We start from the raw sequence: 17950 nt of genomic DNA, 5'->3' as shown, positions 1-17950 counted from the left end.
AATTATTAAAAATCGTTGTTTTAGGCCGGCCTACCGTCCAATTCGAGCGCGTGGCAAGATGTGACCGCCCGGCGATCGATATTGCTATGCGCACATCTCGCCACGCGCTCGAATTGGGCGGTAGGCCGGCCTAAGACAACGATTTTTAATAATTAATTACTCGTTAACTATTACGAAAATTGCAAAATGGTACAGGACTTTTCCGTTCATCTCGATCCGTTCTACCTTCTCAAAAATTTTGTCGGCTATGGAAAGACTCACCCTGTATAGGAAAGTTACTTTTAAAAATGTTACCGTTACTCGTTACAGAATTAAAAAGTAATTAACTTAGTCACCGTCACTCGTTACCGAATAAAAAAGTAACTATAGTTACCGTTACCATTATTTAAAAAAAGGTGCAAATTGGAAATTTGCACATTTGCTTCCTCATCATGTGGTCCAGTTTTTTTTTAATTTGAAGGTGCAAATTGGAAATTTGGCAGGATCAACATTGTGGCAAGTTGTCTATTCAAAGGCTTCCTCATAGAGGAAGACAAGACAAGACAAGCACGAATAAACATACGTAGCGAGTAAAGCGAGGAAAAATTCACCCCTCCCGTCGCACTCTGTCTCTCGGAGGAAGTTTGAGTACCGTCCGACAGAATGCGTGGCGCGCGCTCGGGATGCGAAGTTTAACCTAACCTAACTCAACCTGTTCGCCACTGCGTTCTAAATGTAAACAAGCTCGCGATGCGTCCACGTAAATTCAAACTTCCATGCGATGTGGACAGGTAAGGGATTAAAGAGCCAAGCGGCATCTCTTTAATACAATTTTTTCGAAATTGACGTCCTGCAGTCCAACGTCTTTATAAAACTCGTTCGAAAGAGACGGCAACTGTTGACCTGCTTGCTGGTTTCCTGTTCCTTTTCAGTTTCCCGCAGACGGACAAGAAAGTGGTGATTGTTTCGGTGTTCGGCAAGTCCCAGTATCGAGCGAAGGGATGCAAGACGGACATGCTGAATTCCATACTCCAGTTGAACCTCCTGGACGAGCCCGAGATGGATCAGCAGTCCTGGGTGAGATGTCCCCTTCGGGTTCTGTGGCTTCCCCGGCAAATAAATATTTCCGACTCTGCACGTTTCCTCTTAACAGAGCGAAATCGAGGGATACTACAATCCCAAGGAGAGGACGGTTTACCTGCACTTGAGAGGATTCCTGGACGCCCATGCGCTTGTGGCCGAGTACGACAAGTTCACGGAGAATCAGGAGCGCAAGGACTTCCTGAGCGTTTGGGCGCACATGAGGGACAAATACGCGAGAGCGCTTCTAGTGCTGTTCCACATATCCCACGTGATGGTGCTCACTCATCCGACTCACATCTTCGACTACAGTTATGTGCATTTATTCCGCGCCATGGACATTGTCAGGTCGGTACTAGACTCACTTTCGGTCGAGTGTCTTGTTAAATCCCGCCGCTCCCCTAGTGGGAGGCATAGAGCCTCTAGGCACAAGGATTCCCACGAGGAACATTGAACCTCGTAGAAACTTCAATGAGAATTTTTAAGGCTGACTAGCCAATCGCACGTGCTCAATTTTTTTATCTCTGTATAGCCAGAGAGATGTGGCGATCGAATAAAAATCTGGTGATTTCTGGTCGAACTCGTCCGAACAAGTTAAATGTCTTTATATATTGAGAAAATATTATAAATAAAATTAAAACACGCCAGACAGATTTTCTTTCGGTGAAACAACACATTGCTCTTTGTAACAGGCAAAAGATTTCTCCGCAGCTGTCCGACGTGTTAGACTGCATTCATAGTCTACCCAAGGATTGGATTTCGAATGCCAGGCCCTGTTCGCCGCGGGTGTTGTTTTACTTCGAAACCTGCCCCGCGGTGTTCCAGGATCCAGACAGCGAGGCTAACATCAAAAAGCTCGAGCACTCCCTGGAGGATCAGATTTACCACGTGTTAAGAAAGAATAGAATTGTCACTAATATCAGGTACAAAATTAACGTGCGGCTTTCTTTAAGACAAATTCCCGTTACGATCTATGCTTTCTTTTTGTAGCTCGAATTCCCTGTTCGCGATACCAGCTAATCAGGAATTCGTGTACGTGCACACCGGGAGTACAGAATCGAGGGACATGTTGGGCTACATGGCGAGAAAGTTGATACAGAGCTGTAAAATTAGTTCCGGTGGTACAACGTCGAGGAGTATCATCAGTCTGGATTCAAACAATATCATTGCAGACGATACCGAGACTGGTAAGACCAAAAATGGATGATGATAAAATAGAAGCGACACACATAAGTGAGATATGTAATACTTGTGCGCTTGCAGAGACTCGCTCGTTCAGATCGTTTTTGCAACAACATATAAATTTGGCTTTCGCAAGAGGATTCGACGATAACGTCAGCCGACACTCCGTGCCAGCTCATTTTGAGGTGAGCGCATTTTCGATCGTGAAACACCTCGTTAATTCCATGTCGGATTATACCGAATAAGTTCAGTACATGCAATCAGTGTTAAACGACATTGATTGAGGCTAAGCAACTTCTAAAAGTGGGGGACACTTTCCAGATCCCTACTTTAAACGTATTTTGCCAAGTGGCGGACAAAGTCTTCGACTATTTTATTCATGGAACGGACAAGGAGCTGTCGGGGCTTCATAATTTGTTAGATACCGACGTGAAGTTCAGTAAAAGCCGCTGCAGCAAGATACTCCCGAGAGCTTTGCAAGCGTATCAGGAGAACTTGCCGCAGCACTATACGAGGTAAAGTTACTTGAAACAATCGCGATTCGTCTTCGCATAACGTTTCAAATGAAATGATGCGTTCTAGAGCGTATCACGAGTCGAAACTGGCGCATGCGATGACGGTCTTCGAGATGCACGCCCGCGGGCCGTTGTTCGAGGAGTTCAGTGAGAAATTGCAGGCCGAGTGCGACAAGCATTGGCGAACCGGCAGACAAATGTGCGAGGTCCTGTCGCTCACCGGCCATCCCTGCACGAATCCGGTTCACAGAGGGGGTAGCGAGGGTGCGGGAGGTGGGGATCAAGCCGAGCCCAGGGAAGACGACAGGCACGTTTTCTCAACTATCCTTCTCTCTAGAAAATATTCTATAAAAATATATTGTTACGTAATGCACATTTACGATTGTCTTAATTTTCGTCCACAGCGAATTACCCGTCAGAGAGCATTGCAGCGGCGTCAGATACGTGTCCACGTGTAATTGCGGCAGGATCCAAGGCTCGAGGGAAGATCCCTTCAGTCTGAGACAGGCGAATTGCGATTACTTCCAGATGTTAGCGAAGCAATGCGGCTGCACGCAACTGGAATGCGTACAGTTCCCCGTGTTTCAACCTAGCACACACAACTACAGGTAGGCAACGTGCATGCTGCTAGAGATCTCTTTCCCGGAGATGGAGACGGCACTGATGTGCCTCCTTGCTCTTGTTTGTCTGCAGAGCAGCGCAGTTGTTTTCAGCGACGAAACGCCACGATTCCTTCAGCCGCAACGGATCCTCTACGCCACAGGACACGCAAGCTTGCAGCTTAGAAGCCGATACCCTGAATGGCAAGTATAAGAATAGCGTCTTTCATCGAGCGTTTAATTTAATGGAGATATTGCAGATGAAATTACAGAGTATGGTAGCGGTGGTCAATCGCCGGCACCGAGCGACCCGATAGAGGAAGATATCCCGAGACTGAGCAGCAAGACAAGTTTGACGCCGAGCGACTCGCACAAAGTTGTTATCGAAGTCACTAACAGCGATGCGGAAGCCTCGAAAGGTATCTTCGTCCACACAGAAATTTGAACCTGGATATTTCCCGGAAGTGTACACGGATATATGCGTTTCGCAGACAAATCCCTGGTGAGACAGCCATCGACGACGGAATATCTGCCTGGAATGTTGCACACCGAATCACCAGCCGGTTTGTTACCGCAATTCTCCAGTTGGTCCTTGGTGTGCCTGGGGCCGAGCAGCCTTTACTCTCACAATATAGGACTGCAGCATCAAATCGGTGTATTCCCCACGTCTGCGTATCTACTGCCGTGGGACGTGACGGTCAGGTGAGGAGAGAATGTGACTCCCGCGCGTGCCGGGCGCGCGTCGCCCTCAGCGCTCTCCAGGAACGTGAGGAACTTTCTAAAAGAAACAAAATATCCGCCGCAGATTGGAGCACCAGAAGGAGCGGAATCCGCTGTGGCCGTTGGTGGGCGACCAGGGGGGTTACTGCCCGCGTGGCAAGAACTTTCAGAACATGAACGTCATACGTGCTCGGAAATCGAAGGGCAAGGAGTTTGTTGTCAAGATATTCGTTGGCGTGGAGTACGAGTGTCCGCGCGGGCACCGATTTATGATGTCTGCACCCGACAAGGTGTTGAAGGCTACCGGCAGCGGCATTGTGAAGGACAGCGGGAACAAGGTGACCTCCAGCACGGCTGACATGCCCCTATATTTTTCCTGCCCTTGCAGGTACGTTGGATTCGATTGTGCACGCACGTAGAGCCGTTTGACTAAAGCCTCGTCTACATAGAAGTAAGTAAAGTCGTAGTCGTAGGAATAGTCGACCGCGATTGGTCAATTCAGTCAGACACATAAGAATTGACCAATTATAGTCGACTATTCTTACGACTATGACTTTACGACTTCTATGTAGACGAGGCTTAACTAATATTATACAGCTTCTTTTTTTTTCCTTTCATTAATCTTAGACATACCAAGCCTCTGATTGCCCAGCTCATGAGAATCCACGTGGTGACGCCTAAAGCGCCGGTACACGTCACGTTGAACCCCCGCGTTCAACCCGGGCCCCCGCCGTGTCCGATATTCGTCACCGGATGCGAGGAGCCCATCAAGCTCTCGCAGAGCGCATATTGGATCTTGAGACTGCCGTATCCTTTTCTATGTATAACGAAGCTTTGCACTCATTAAGGCCGCCTGCTTTTTCAAGTTCATATACACAGTGTATTCAAAAAGTTCCAGGACTGGTCGCACACAGATCAAACAACGCCATGTATTGACTCCTCCTTAATATCAAGCTTCTACATAGTCTCCCGTCAATTCGATACAACGCTTAGAACGAGTCTTCAGGTCCATCATCGCCTTCTGGAACGCCTCCACTGGAATACTATTCAGTTCCTTTGTCACCGCCTTTTCAATCGCCTCTACTGACTCATATCGGTGTTCCTTCATCTTCAATTTTAGCTTGGGAAACAAAAAATAGTCTGGGGGGACAGATCAAGTGAGTTTTGAAACGACTTTTAAAACGAATGCGGCGTGTGAGGCCAAAAAGTGTTGGAGAGCGGAGAGTGGTGGTTGTTGCACGACAATGCACCGGCTCACAAGTCCATTGTACGGGAGTTTTTTGACGAAAAGGCAAGTTGTGAGCATCAACCACCCTGCGTACTCGCCTGATCTGTCCCCCAGACTACTTTTTGTTTCCCAAGCTAAAATTGAAGATGAAGGGACACCGATATGAGTCAGTAAAGGCGATTGAAAAGGCGGTGACAAAGGAACTGAACAGTATTCCAGTGGAGGCGTTCCAGAAGGCGATGATGGACCTGAAGACTCGTTCTAAGCGTTGCATCCAATTGGCGGGAAACTATGTAGAAGCTTGATATTAAAGAGGAGTCAATACGTGGCATTGTTTGATCTGTGTGCGACCAGTCCTGGAACTTTTTGAATACACTGTGTAGAGAAAAGTCCCCTATTATAAGATAGACTCCTAATAAGAGATAACGGAGTTTCTACTACATAGGCATCGTCCACTGTGAATTTATGGCTTTTAGAATGAAATCTGTTTAATAAAATGTACATAGATCGCGTTGTAGTTGCGAAAAGAGATTTGTGACTCAATTTGGACGCTGAAATTCTCATATTAAGGCAACGTTCCCAACCCTGTTATATTGTAACGCCAGAACCAGGGATCCTTGTTCTCCTGGGAGAGGGAACGACTTTCGCACGATTTATCTTAACGAATTCCATAGATACGTGTACATGGGCGAGAAAGGGCCATACTTACCGCCCAAGGACGCGGTGCCCCCGTCGCACGGGCGCCTGTTGGCCGGCATGTACGGCATCTGCGAAGTAATGAAGTGAGGGGAAGATTGTGACGTGACGTAAGATGATCTGTCGAAGATGACCCGCGGGACCAATGTGTTTCGCGTGTGTGTGTGTGTGTGTGTATGTGTGCGTTTCGAATTACCGTGCGTTAAAAATAAAGCAGCAGTTTTACAACAGTTTGCGAATTCTCGACTCGACTCTCTGTTGAATCCCCGCACTTGGCGCGCGCGCGCCCCACGATTGGTCGCTTTCAAAAGTCCCGGCGGGTCACGTGACGTCGCGCTCGCCCTCGCCGATTGGCCCGCGCCCGGCGTGCCCCGTCTCGAACGCGCGGGGCGACAAGGTGATCTTCGCCGCGCGTCTACGAGGGCTAACGACCTGGTGGAACGACGCACGGGGAGGAGAAGGAATCGAGGATCCCGCGGTGGCGAGTCGCGCGACGAGAAGCCGGTGGTAAGGGCGGAAAAACGCGACGAAACGTGTCTCCGCGGGCGCGCGCGAACGCGACAGGTGGCCTCGCGGTCGCGACCCGCCGCCATTTGCGTCTTTTGAACGGCGTAACCGTTTTTCCGCACGGACGAAAACACGCGAAAGTCGCTTGTCATCCGCGTTTGAATCCGCGGGACGAACTCGCTCGACACGCGCGGCGCCGGCCGAGTCGAGCAGGCAGCGAGATCCCACGGGAATTGTGCCTGTCGCTCGCGAAACCACGACGCGCGGACGACTCCGGTTATTTTTAGTGACGCGATTTTGCAACGTCGTTCCTCGGACGGGAACGGACGGCCGTGCGTAATCCGCTCACCTCGGATCGGCAGGTAAACGTGCGCTTTCGGCGTCGAATTGACACGCGGCCCGAGAGTTGTGCGAAACTTGTGACTCAAGAGTCGTCGAGGTCGTAGCGTACTTGTCGAAACGATGGCGTGCTCGGCGAGGCGATTAAGCTGCTGCAAAGTTACAGAGAGTCGTTGTTTCAGGTCGACCGACGCAAGATGTACGGCAGGTGGCGGCTCCTGTTGACGGCGCTCGTCCTGACGCTCAGCTGTAAGTTCGGAGGCGCGTCCTGGACCGGCTGGCTGTGGGGCAAGAAAGCGAGCGACGACGCCAGCGTCCTGGTCGCCGACAGCGTGCCCCTCGTCTCGATTCCCTACGAGTCGATGACGGAGGACGAGAAGTTCCTCCGGGAGGCCGCCAAGTTGACGGACATTCAGGTGTCCTCGCCGCTGGAGACGTGCCAGCACAAGGTCATCATGAAGATCAGGACCTCGTGCTCCGACATGACGGAGGAGGAGCTGGCCAAGCTGGGCGTCAATCTGCTTAACTGCCAATCAGCAGTTGAGGGCAGGAAGATGTTCCCCTGCACCGAGGACATGGTGCGTACCTCGCGACACGCTCGCGCCTCGTCCTTTTCCACCTTCTCTACAGATTTTACGGGACTAACGAGACGTCAGTCCTGCGTAACATAGATAGGGCATTTTGTTGGACTCCGTGCGTGTGTGGTGTGCGATTTTTCAAGTGCTCGCTGCTCCAGCATGCCTAGCGCGGTGCTGCGTTTATTGAAATTCGCCTCTTTATCAGTTGTCAAAGACACGAGGGCGCTGACTTTACTGCGTTAGGCGGAGAGCACGTACTTTTCCATAAGTGTGTGCTCCCCGCTTTAGCATTGGAATAGAGCGAGGGGTTAAATTCCTGTTCAAACCTGCACTTCCCCCTCCCTTCGCTTCGCAGGGCCTGCCCAGAGCTCTGGGGTTTCAGTCGCGTAGTGCTGTACACGCTGTACCAGCATGCGAATTGTCTCGTACAACAGATCGCGTTTTTGTTTTGTTCCCGAATTTGTTCCTGAAAAATTAGGAGTGTGAATTAAATAATTGCCGAACGGCGTCGAAGAAGTATTTTCTCGAGAACGCGTGCACGCGACAGAATCGCAATTGCGTGGTGTAACTTTGTGGTGTAAGTATACAAGCATGATTTCTGTTTCTCTCTTCTTTTTTTAGTCTCTTAAACAATGCACAATCGACATGGACGCTGACATGTGGAATGCGTATCACTTAATAAGTAACAGAGCGAGGGCGATTTGTTACGCGGCTCGAAACACACAATTTCGCGCTCTTACAGAGTTGACGGTCAACAAGCTGATGCAGTCCTCGCATTCTCAAATCGAGGCGCTGAAGTCATTGAAGGTAGTTAATCACGTTTCTTCGGTGTGATTTATCGATTCGTGCCTAATGGGAGGCGTTAAATGAATTGTGTGTTAAACAGCAAGGCCAAGATCGTCTGGAAGAGCAGACGGCGGAAACTCTGTCGTCGTTGAGCGAAGGAAACAAGGTGCTCTTGGCGCAGCAAGATCACTTGAAGGACGCCCAGACGACGGCTTACAGGCTCGTAACAACAAACCTGAAGGAGTTGTATAACGAAAAGGCGTTAATACGATCCGGCTACACTCAGCTCGCTGCCATGACGGAGGAAATAAAACACAAGTTGGGTTAGTAAACAAAACTTTTCTTCCACACATTTCTTTTGTATGTAGAATGTACTCCGAGCGTGTATTCAACGCGTTCTCCAGAAAAGGCGCACGCCGATCTCGAGCAACAGGCCGTCGAGCGTGGGGAAAATCATCAGGAGGTGTTGCAGGATTTGATTAACATACAGGAGCAAGCGCGACTGGTCTGGGAGAAAATGGAGCAGAGCACCAAACACATACTGGAGTACCACGACCAAACTGTTCATCAGTACGAGCAAACGATGGAGATGCTCGCGCAAATTAACAACACCATCCAGTACATTTGGAATCTCACTAGTACAATGCGGACAGAAGTAGACGAAAAATTGGGATGGATCACCAACTACATCGGCGACACCGGTACAGCGTTGCATAAAATATATTTGTTGTACGAGAAGACGATCTGACTCGTTTTAAAGTCTGACAATTGCAGTAACGCACGTTTTATTAACTGCATTATATAACTTATTTACGCTGACCGTGTTGTGTCGCGAGGTCTCGGATCAGAACGAGTCAAGGTGCGTCAGTAACGCAACACAGTCATACTTCCGTATTTTTAGGTGAACAGATGCAGAGAGCATACCGCATATTTTTACATATCGTGTATATATTAGTGGCGATGATAGTCGCCGCGTTTTTACAAGCGCCGTTTTTAACCAGAGCTACCATCATTGGCGTTGTGCCGGCGAATCTTTTAACCTACTTGAAGTACGGCATGGAGGCCTCTTTAGATTTTACGTCCATAACGGTGTTGATATTCGTGATCACCGCAAGTGAGTATTGCGTATCGAAACGCCTGATGAATGTCACTTAAATAAATATAGAAGACGTGGCGGTGATAATGATACAAAGTGCAGTAATGATACGGATACTTTACTGTGTATTACATCGACTCGACGCATTTATTTCTTTGACGCAGTGCACTTCATAATGCTGGGAATACAACGTATGATCGGACCAAACGTCTCGGAAGCAAACACGAAACTAATCAAGCTGATTCATCAAAATGGTCATGGCTCGTATAGCGTTGCGCACGACAGTACGTCGTCAGCGCATTCCACTTCTGTGCACACGAGAATAGAGAAAAAAATACAGGCACTTAACAATCTCATCATTTTGAAAATAAATCACTACAGAGGTATTTCTTCGATTAAAGACTGAAAAGACTGTGCGAAAGAAATCAAATTTGGTGATCGCTGTAACATCCGATGTGACTTTTCCAGAGAAGTTTCGCGCTTTGTTAGAGACGATCGCGTCATGGGGTGGACGGAATTTAAACGCGCACGAGGAGCTGTCTTGCTCGTATCAACCGTCGCGGAAAAAGCGTGAGGACGTCGTTCCCGATGGGATGAATTTGGATTTCTCGAGTTTCCAGCCGAATAACCTGCCAGAGTGTGATTCTACTGACATAATATGTCAGTATGACGAATGCACCGGCATCAACTCTGGCCGTTTCGTAACTTGTGACGACACAGAGGACTCGTTTGAGTATCCTCGGTTCAACATGAATTCGCTAAAATTGAGAACCTTCATGAAACCCAGAAGGTAAACAGCTGACGTAAAGTAGAAACTAAATTAGAGACCAGAAGTTAAATTATTTAGAAAAAGGGCGAAAGTACAATAGCTTATTGTCCGTGTTATTTCAGTGTTACTCCGACGTCGCCGAAATTTTCATGTATGGGAATAACGAGAAGCGGCAGGAGATGTCGAGCGTTCGCTTCGCCCGGACTGAACTACTGCCACCATCATTTGACGGGCACGTCCATTATGAGTGATCGTTTTAATTAATTGAAGAGGGATTAATAATTTCGTAATATTTATATATATATATAACAGTTGCTATCAAACTTGCAACGGATATTTATTTTTTGTATATAGTGTACGGATGTACCTTAATGAAAAAGTAATCTCAGAGAAACAAGAAATTCTTAAGAGATAGTTTGGCAAGGATTACTAATTAATCGTTCGTTCGGTGATACTGCAGTAATCTCAAGGTATCGTACTTTGATTCTGATAATATTTTTTAATGCATATACATATTTTAATGTTAGTATTATTTATTAGTGTTAGTTTTGATGTTAGTCTTAATTATTTATTAGCATTGAGAGTTAATTTATATGACTTCTATTATCTGATCATTGTGATTCAAGTATATTTCTATGTTGAGACACCACCTACGAACTATTAAAAACTTTAAAGTATTTTCAATGGCATTTCGGATAGTACGAATTTCAAGATCAAACTTCCAATGATTCTGACCGTTTAAGCCTGAGAGTGCATAATCAAACAGTCTAAATTGTTCAATTCGACCCCTCAGGTCTAAAATGAAACAAACGTTTTCTCCGAATAGTATTTCGCTCAAATTTCTCTGCATTGTTTATACAATTCCATCTTACAATTTACTAAAAAATCTTTCGTCTGATTACTAATAGAAATATAACGTTTCTCTCAATGATTAATGTACAATACATATTTAAAGAAACGTAATTTCCTATATTTCCGTAATAACGATGATAAACGGATTAATAATGATAATAATTAGTCCTGCGATTAATATAAATGATATTTAATATTTGTGCGAAGTACACAATCTACTATTTTATAAGGATATATCGAACTACAGACTTATGATGTAAAGCATCTTATAACACATCTTATAACATCTTGTACCAAACTGTAAATTAATATAAATATAAAGTTTTATTATAAATGTATATAAAAATGCTTATGGTTTTTCAAGCTTGCACTCTCGCCAAAATACAGAAATATATGTATACATTTTTAAGACTAAATACAACATTATATATGTGTGTTACATTTGTAATATTAAATTCATTTTACAAAATTTATATATGTACATATACATATATGTAAATCGTAAAATAAATTTATATACATGTTCATACATACACATATATGTGTATTCATAAATTTATAAATATGTAAAGTTTGAAAAACCACAAGTGAGCGGTGTGTCTTGTTTCACCAACAGACCGCCATGTTAAATTGCGTACATACAGCATCATTTGTCAGCTCGAGAAATTTCGCGCGTCTATCGAGACCGGCTCCTACTACCAAGTTGTGCAGATTACAGTAGTTCGCGCCGTAATCGAATATTGCCAACCATTCGGTTGAAACTGAATCGGCCTAAAATATTGCTTTTGTTAGTCTAACATTCGGCAACTTAGACTTCAGTGCTCTAAATATAATCATTGAATAATATTTGAGACGTTCTTTAAAATAAAATTTATCAAAGAACCCGTTAACGCATCGATGCGGTAGTAGCGAGAAATCTCGTTTAATTCAACGCATTGCGTCTTGTGATATATCGCTCGTGCGTTTACCATTTCTTGTAAAATAAGTTTCATTTGTTTAATTAAAAGTTTACCTTAGCAAGGCACGTGTTGTTCATCTGCTCGAAGATAATCTCAATCTTCTCGAGCGACTTCAGATTCGACGTCCTGTGCGTCGCTCTGATTATGTTATCCTCCACGGGTACCTTCAGCTAATCGCGAGATACAAGTTGCCGTTAATTTGTGTTTAAATACCAGATTTGTACTCTCACCGTATACAGACAAGCGCCGTCGCGATGTCGGCAAGCGTTCCAGGAAGACCAATTCGTTATCTGGCGTCGCAATTTCTGCATCACATACGCGCATGGATCGGCAAACTTCCTAGAATTGACACGACGTTATCGTTAGAAAATATTAATATAACTTGGCTCGATAAAATATTTAAAACTCCGTAGAAATCGTATTTCATCGTGTCCGATCTAGTTTTATCCAAATTTTCGTTTTGTTCTGACGCAGGACTTTGTAAACTGCGATTTATTTCAACTCTATCCTTTAAACGCAGCCATATCTTTGCAATCCATAGTATCCAGTAAGAACAATAAGGTCGAATCGACGTCAATGGGATCGAAACCACGTCCCAACCGTCAGTCTTCGAAAATAATTGGAAGTTTTGGAACTTAATTTTTTTGTATTCAATTACTACGTTCAACGCTCCGATTGCTATCCAACGTCTTATTGGAGAGAACTGCCAAGTTAACTTATTTAATACAAAATGACATAAATTATAATACAAAACTTAAATAAAGTTCCAAAACTTTTAGTTATTTTCGAAAACTGACGGTTGGGACGCGGTTGCGACCTCATTGACGTCGACGTTAGTGTTCCCACTGGGTACATTTGATGCACTATATTTCTCCCGCAGAAATACCGTAATTTCTACATAATTGACGTTAATTTTAAAAGACGCCCGAAGCGACCGGGGAGCAATAAAGTAGCGAGTGCCGGCGCGGCGATGCGCCCGTTCTCGTGGAGACGGAAAAGCGCGGGGCGTATATTTTTCGGGCGGTGTCGTCCAGGCCAAAGCAAAATATACGAGCCCCCACGTCGCGCCGGCGATATTGAGTTTCCCCGTGTACATAAAACGCGTCACGAGAGCGGCGGGGACGTCGCTTCAAAAGAAACTTTTCGAAAGCTCTAGTCCTCGTAAAAACGACGCGACGATCATTCGCGTTAGCTATTGCCCTAGGATGAAAGGGATCCGATCTCGCCCCCGGCGCTTGTGGGGAGGGGAAAAAAATGGAGACGATAACGGCAGCTGAGGCGGGAATGTAAATCCGTCCGAAAAGCTCTGGGACCTGTTCGTAAAAATGCCGACGCGAACGTTTCGCCCGTTATTTCGACGGCAGAGTGTTCGGTAATCGGCGAACAGCTTTTGATCAACGGCGCGTCGCTCATCCGCGGAAAAAAAACGACGGAATTCGCCCAAGGAGCGCATATTTGTCCCACATTAAATGCGCGTTTAATGTACGTTGTCACAGCGCATTCCACAAAACTGTACCGTTCTACCCTAGCGGAAAAAATTTCTATAAATACCTACAAAAATTGACTTGAAATAGAAATTTGTAGAAATTTTTATATCTTCGTTGAAACGTTTATTTTGTTTTAAATATCTACGAAATAGTACGTAAAAAATCTACGAATTACAATGTTATCAAATCAAGAAATTATTGCGAGTGGTATTTCATGAAAATTTATAATTTTGTAAAAATTAGTACACAACTTTACTAGTTTACAAAATTTGCGACACAAAATCTTAAAGAATTAAAACATCTGTTGTCACGATCGTGGTTTGATATGTGTGCAAATGGGTATGTAATTACCATTTAACAATGCACGAGGCATGGAGAGGATATGGGAACAGCGTCCCGCCGACTACGACGCAGAACAAGATCGCCAGCATCCCAGCGACGCAACAAGTACAGTACTTGCATCTTCCTTTGGACGATCCGATTAAGATCACCGAAGACTTGTCTTCCGCTGTGCAAAATGATCATCGAGTAACCCATCAAATGTACATTTGAAGCAGTATCTCGCGTGCGTGATAGATGGATAATAAGTACGTGCAAGTTTTCAAGAAAAATATCAAACGGACGCGACAACCATCCGGAAGCCATTACGACTGAAGATATCAAATGATATTTTGTCTATCAAAGTTATGTTCCAAAATACTTTGCCTGAGGAAAATTTTACTTCAGAGATGGATCGGAAACGCTCGAAAAGGTTTCGGATTGGCCGTCGAGTAAGATTTTCCTCGGAGAAGAAGGTTTTGAAACGTAACCTGGGACGAGCTTGAAATAGGATGAAATTCACACAACCCGAAAAACAAGAAAAGCAAACCTAGGCTATAGGAGATAAAAAGGGTACGGTAGGGTACTCCTCTGAAACATCGCTTTTGCCTTTAGTTTTGAGGCTTTTTCGCTGGAAAATGTTAATTGGAGGAGCATTCAGCGTGCAAGCGAATCCCTGTTTAAAATATAAAATATTAGATAGATAGAATACGATCACTGACGTGCAGTTTCAATGTAAATAAATAAGAGTCTTATTAATTTACGTAGAACTTGCATGTAATCTAGTGTAATCTGATCGTATTCTATCTATTATTTTAAACGGGGATATACGCACTATGATTGACAAGGGAAGCTAACCGTTGTCCCTCGGCGTGACACGATCGTCCTGCGGCCTTGCCGATTCCCTGGTAGTGCGGCGAAAATGATACGGCGACGAGATCGTCGCGTTATCTCCGTGCGCCGACATGCCGGCTCTCCTCGCGCTTTTCGACGACCGGACCATGTTACAGATCGATCATCTTTCACGAGAGCAACGAAGGAGGAAAAAAGAAGGAACGCTCGTCCTTCCCCGAAATCTGTCTCCGCGCTGAAGGCAGACGACTGTCGTCCCGCGTATTTATTACATTGCACGATTGTTTTCACAGAGAACCTTTTTACGTGGAATTCGTTCTCTCGCGTCGCTCGATCCTGTCCGGCAGAGTCCGGCAATGGAGGTTGAAAAATCATTTAAAAAAATAAACACGGAAAAGGCGGCGTCCAGAAAGTCTGAGGAAGTTGTTGAGACGTCTAGGAAGGCTCGAATACAGAAGAGCACGTCCGCGGAATTATCAGTGACACGCACTTAACGGCAGCTTCCCACGCGCGTAGACCGCGGTTGACTTTTTTTTCTTCTCATAAGCCTTTTTTCACGGCATCTCGATGACGCGCGACCTCCCTAATGAATGCTATCCGCTAAAACGCGTCCCATAAATGTACCCGGCCCGGCTACTACGCCTTTTTTTTCGCGAGTCCTCGACTCCATTTCCCTCCCATCAAGCTCTCCACTTGCGCGTCAACCCTTTGATTCCGACGGAGACGCGCGCACGACTGGAAATGATATAATTATATGATAGCGATAATTAATATATTTGCTAAATGAAGAAACCCTAGTACCCTTGCGGAAAAAACACTCAAGTTTTGAGTGTTAACACTCGATTGTCCGAATTTACTCTCAAATTTGGGTGTAAATATTTAAATCTGGGTGTTTACGCCCAAATTTGAGAGTAAATTCGGAAAATCGAGTGTTCACACTCAAAACTTGAGTGTTTCTTCCGTAAGGGTAGCTCAATATATTGGCGCGATATTGGGAAATATGTAAATCTAATATTCCCAACTTTGGTCCAATATTGCAAGATGGACGCCTTATTTGGCCAATATGCCTCCTTAGCAATATTATTCTAAGATTGTATCAATATTAGATCGGCTTTACATTGGGAAATACTGGCCAACAAATATTCCAGTATAACCAGTATTGAGCCAATGTTTAGCCAATGCACTGTGCTACTAGGGAAGATACTTAAACAAATGTCTAAAAATTGAGAACGCTCTATTTAATTTCCAACATAGTTGCCGGTTTGACTCGACTACCTTTCCAGGATACCGCGAATTTTTCGACCACGGCAAACTGTATCAGAGTCGACGTTAATTTAAAGTGTCGCCCGTCGTGTCTCGTGCAGTCGTGCCGGCGGGAAAGACATCGCGGTTGTATACGAGAGAGGACGACTTGGCAGCTGGCGGTGACGAGAGATCCGGTTCACACGACGGACGTCCCGAGTCGCCCTCCCTCTTCTCGTCGTCGCGAAGAAACGCCGTTCGTCTCGGCGTTCGCCAGTTTTCCCGCGCTTTTGTTTATCCGTCGTGCAAGTGCAGAAAGTCACTTTCGAGACAGCTTCGAGGCGCGCATCTTTTCTCCCCCGCGTCCTGCTCCGCTTCACGAGGGAAACTCGTCTGCCTCCGCAATCGCGGATATGAATCAGTATCGCCAGTGGAGTATAGCACAGGAGCGACAGAGCTAGTAAACAGAAAGACACTGCTCTCCATTCATTCCTCTTCTCTGGTGACCCACTTTCGCGGAAGTACAATATTACATTTCTCACCTCTTCTGCGCTCTGCCCTCTTCCTGTCGCGAGCGTCTCGCCATTAATTATTGCAATTATTACATCTTAAAGTCCTCGGCCGGTATTCATAGTCAGATCTTATACATATATATTCAAGACCGTCTTAAGATCATCTTCAGATACTCCGTAGCCAATGAAATGTTCCGTACAGCATCTTTAGATAAATTCAAGACGGTCTTGAATAGAAGATCCGACTATGAATACTGGCTTAAGTTTTTTAAAATTGCCCCAGTGACAAAGTTGAAAATCAAAGCTACCTCTACATGGAGAGAATTTTCTTTTAAAATTTATCCTGAAAATCATATGATCGTGGGACAACGCGGCGTTTCAAATAACTTTATGAGAGTTTCTTTCAACTGCCGCGTTGTCCCACGATCACACGATTTTCGGGGAAAATTTTGAGAGAAAATTTTCTCCGCGTACGAGAAAGCGATGTAATTTGAACCAAGGTAGAGATCGTAGCCCCGAGATAATAGACTATCAACGTACAACATGTTATAATGTAACGTCAATGTTTGCGCGACTTTTCACGGCGGAGTCTCTAGTTGTATCTCGTCGACTCTTTCTGTCACGGGCGCAATCGGCACGCAAGTCAAAGAGAAAATAGACGATACGACGGTGACGACGGGCGTCCCGACGCTCCGCGTCGACGTTAGATTCCATTTACCCTTCCGCTCGCGCTCGCGCGTCGTGATGCTCCTTTTCGCGGCACGTCCGTCGCTCTCTCGTCCACGTGCAGGCTTGACAGCCATAAAGACGGACCGCTCCACCGACATCTGGCTTGACGCGCGCACTTTGTAGTCTCCTACCTATGCGTAAAAGGAGTCTCGCGTCATCGTCGGCCTTTGCCGGCGCACGGGGATTGACAGGGCGAATCGTTGACGCCCTTCCAGGAGCCTCCGAAAGATATACAGAGTGTCCCCAAGACGTTACGCCGCGTGGCCTTTGTCCGCGTCCGCGAGCCCTTCGAGACTGACATCGAGAGAATTCGATTTTCCCTTAATAAGAATTTCCGTGAAACGTACACTCTCTGAAAATCAATCGGTGAATTATCGCTGAAAGCAGTGACTATTCAGTGAAATCCAATTGACTTTTAGAGAGCATAGTAAGAAAAAGATGAGAAACATGTAAGTTCTATAAAGACCAAAGTGGCTAGAAAATGTAATCGAGCGCTTATATTTGTATCTTTACATTTAAATTTCTTGTGTTAAAAATTAATTAGTTAATTACTTGATTGAAAAAGAATTTATTTTAACTGAAAGTAAATATTGATTGACTTTTACAGAGCATAGTAAGAAAAAGATGAGAAACATGTAAGTTCTATAAAGACCAAAGTGGTTAGAAAATACAAGCGAGCGTTTATATTTGTATCTTTACATTTTTGTTAAAAATTAATTAATTAATTATGATTTATGACGTGCAATTAGTTGATTTAAAAAGAATCAATTTTAACTGAAAAAAAAAGAAACAAGAAAACAGAGTAAAGAAAAGATTGAAGATCTTACACTGAAAAAATTTCTGGTTGAATATGGACGAATCAGATAATTCCTTTAGGATTTACCAGAATTCCTTTAGGATTTACCAGAATTCCTGTAATCCTACA

At 45.1% G+C, this 17950-nt stretch overlaps 3 protein-coding genes across 6 annotated transcripts; 2 read left to right on the top strand and 1 right to left on the bottom strand.

Annotated features, from left to right (window-relative positions):
* The first annotated feature begins 686 nt into the window (after positions 1-686).
* On the top strand, positions 687-6142 carry LOC105560792 (protein SMG8). 2 transcript variants are annotated; one of them, XM_012010209.1, is made up of 15 exons: positions 687-770; positions 912-1056; positions 1133-1407; positions 1771-1982; positions 2050-2246; positions 2323-2426; positions 2563-2756; positions 2824-3063; positions 3161-3364; positions 3450-3559; positions 3616-3774; positions 3847-4057; positions 4161-4463; positions 4703-4882; positions 5978-6142. In XM_012010209.1, exons 1-15 carry the CDS (start codon positions 756-758, stop codon positions 6087-6089), a joined length of 2661 nt encoding a protein of 886 aa, XP_011865599.1. In that variant the 5' UTR covers positions 687-755; the 3' UTR covers positions 6090-6142. The 2 variants fall into 2 exon arrangements, with proteins under 2 accessions (XP_011865599.1, XP_011865598.1); XM_012010208.1 differs by having other exon boundaries at positions 693-770; positions 1752-1982.
* A 225-nt stretch (positions 6143-6367) lies between these two features.
* LOC105560790 (protein brambleberry-like) lies at positions 6368-11365 on the top strand. Of its 3 annotated transcripts, XM_012010206.1 has the most exons (10): positions 6368-6506; positions 7028-7423; positions 8045-8230; positions 8310-8532; positions 8614-8910; positions 9111-9323; positions 9470-9688; positions 9774-10095; positions 10197-10306; positions 10429-11365. In XM_012010206.1, the coding sequence occupies exons 2-10, from the start codon at positions 7043-7045 to the stop codon at positions 10455-10457; spliced, it is 1980 nt and encodes a 659-aa protein (XP_011865596.1). In that variant the 5' UTR covers positions 6368-6506; positions 7028-7042; the 3' UTR covers positions 10458-11365. The 3 variants fall into 3 exon arrangements, with proteins under 3 accessions (XP_011865596.1, XP_011865595.1, XP_011865597.1); XM_012010205.1 differs by having other exon boundaries at positions 6369-6506; positions 10197-11365; XM_012010207.1 differs by lacking the exon at positions 6368-6506 and adding an exon at positions 6600-6868 and having other exon boundaries at positions 10197-11365.
* A 92-nt stretch (positions 11366-11457) lies between these two features.
* Positions 11458-12238, bottom strand: LOC105560817 (the record flags this gene model as incomplete). Its single annotated transcript, XM_012010260.1, has 3 exons — positions 11458-11697; positions 11939-12056; positions 12099-12238. Coding segments are annotated over 3 exons (423 nt in total), but the record flags the coding sequence as incomplete, so codon positions are not given.
* Positions 12239-17950: the final 5712 nt, after the last annotated feature.

This window comes from Vollenhovia emeryi, unplaced genomic scaffold (genome assembly GCF_000949405.1).
Source record: "Vollenhovia emeryi isolate VEMERY1.0 unplaced genomic scaffold, V.emery_V1.0 DF939221.1, whole genome shotgun sequence".
Classification (NCBI taxonomy): domain Eukaryota; kingdom Metazoa; phylum Arthropoda; class Insecta; order Hymenoptera; family Formicidae; genus Vollenhovia; species Vollenhovia emeryi.
The sequence above is the reverse complement of the archived record's forward strand: the minus strand, read 5'-3'. Positions and strand labels throughout refer to the sequence as shown.

Coding starts and splice junctions, on each gene's coding strand:
- LOC105560792 (XM_012010208.1), top strand. CDS start 730: ATGCGTCCACGTAAATTCAAACTTCCATGCGATGTGGACAG. Junction 2,247..2,322: donor TGCAGACGATACCGAGACTG/GTAAGACCAAAA, acceptor GTGCGCTTGCAG/AGACTCGCTCGTTCAGATCG. Junction 4,464..4,702: donor TATTTTTCCTGCCCTTGCAG/GTACGTTGGATT, acceptor CATTAATCTTAG/ACATACCAAGCCTCTGATTG.
- LOC105560790 (XM_012010205.1), top strand. CDS start 7,043: ATGTACGGCAGGTGGCGGCTCCTGTTGACGGCGCTCGTCCTGACGCTC. Junction 8,231..8,309: donor AGGCGCTGAAGTCATTGAAG/GTAGTTAATCAC, acceptor TGTGTTAAACAG/CAAGGCCAAGATCGTCTGGA. Junction 8,533..8,613: donor GGAAATAAAACACAAGTTGG/GTTAGTAAACAA, acceptor CGCGTTCTCCAG/AAAAGGCGCACGCCGATCTC.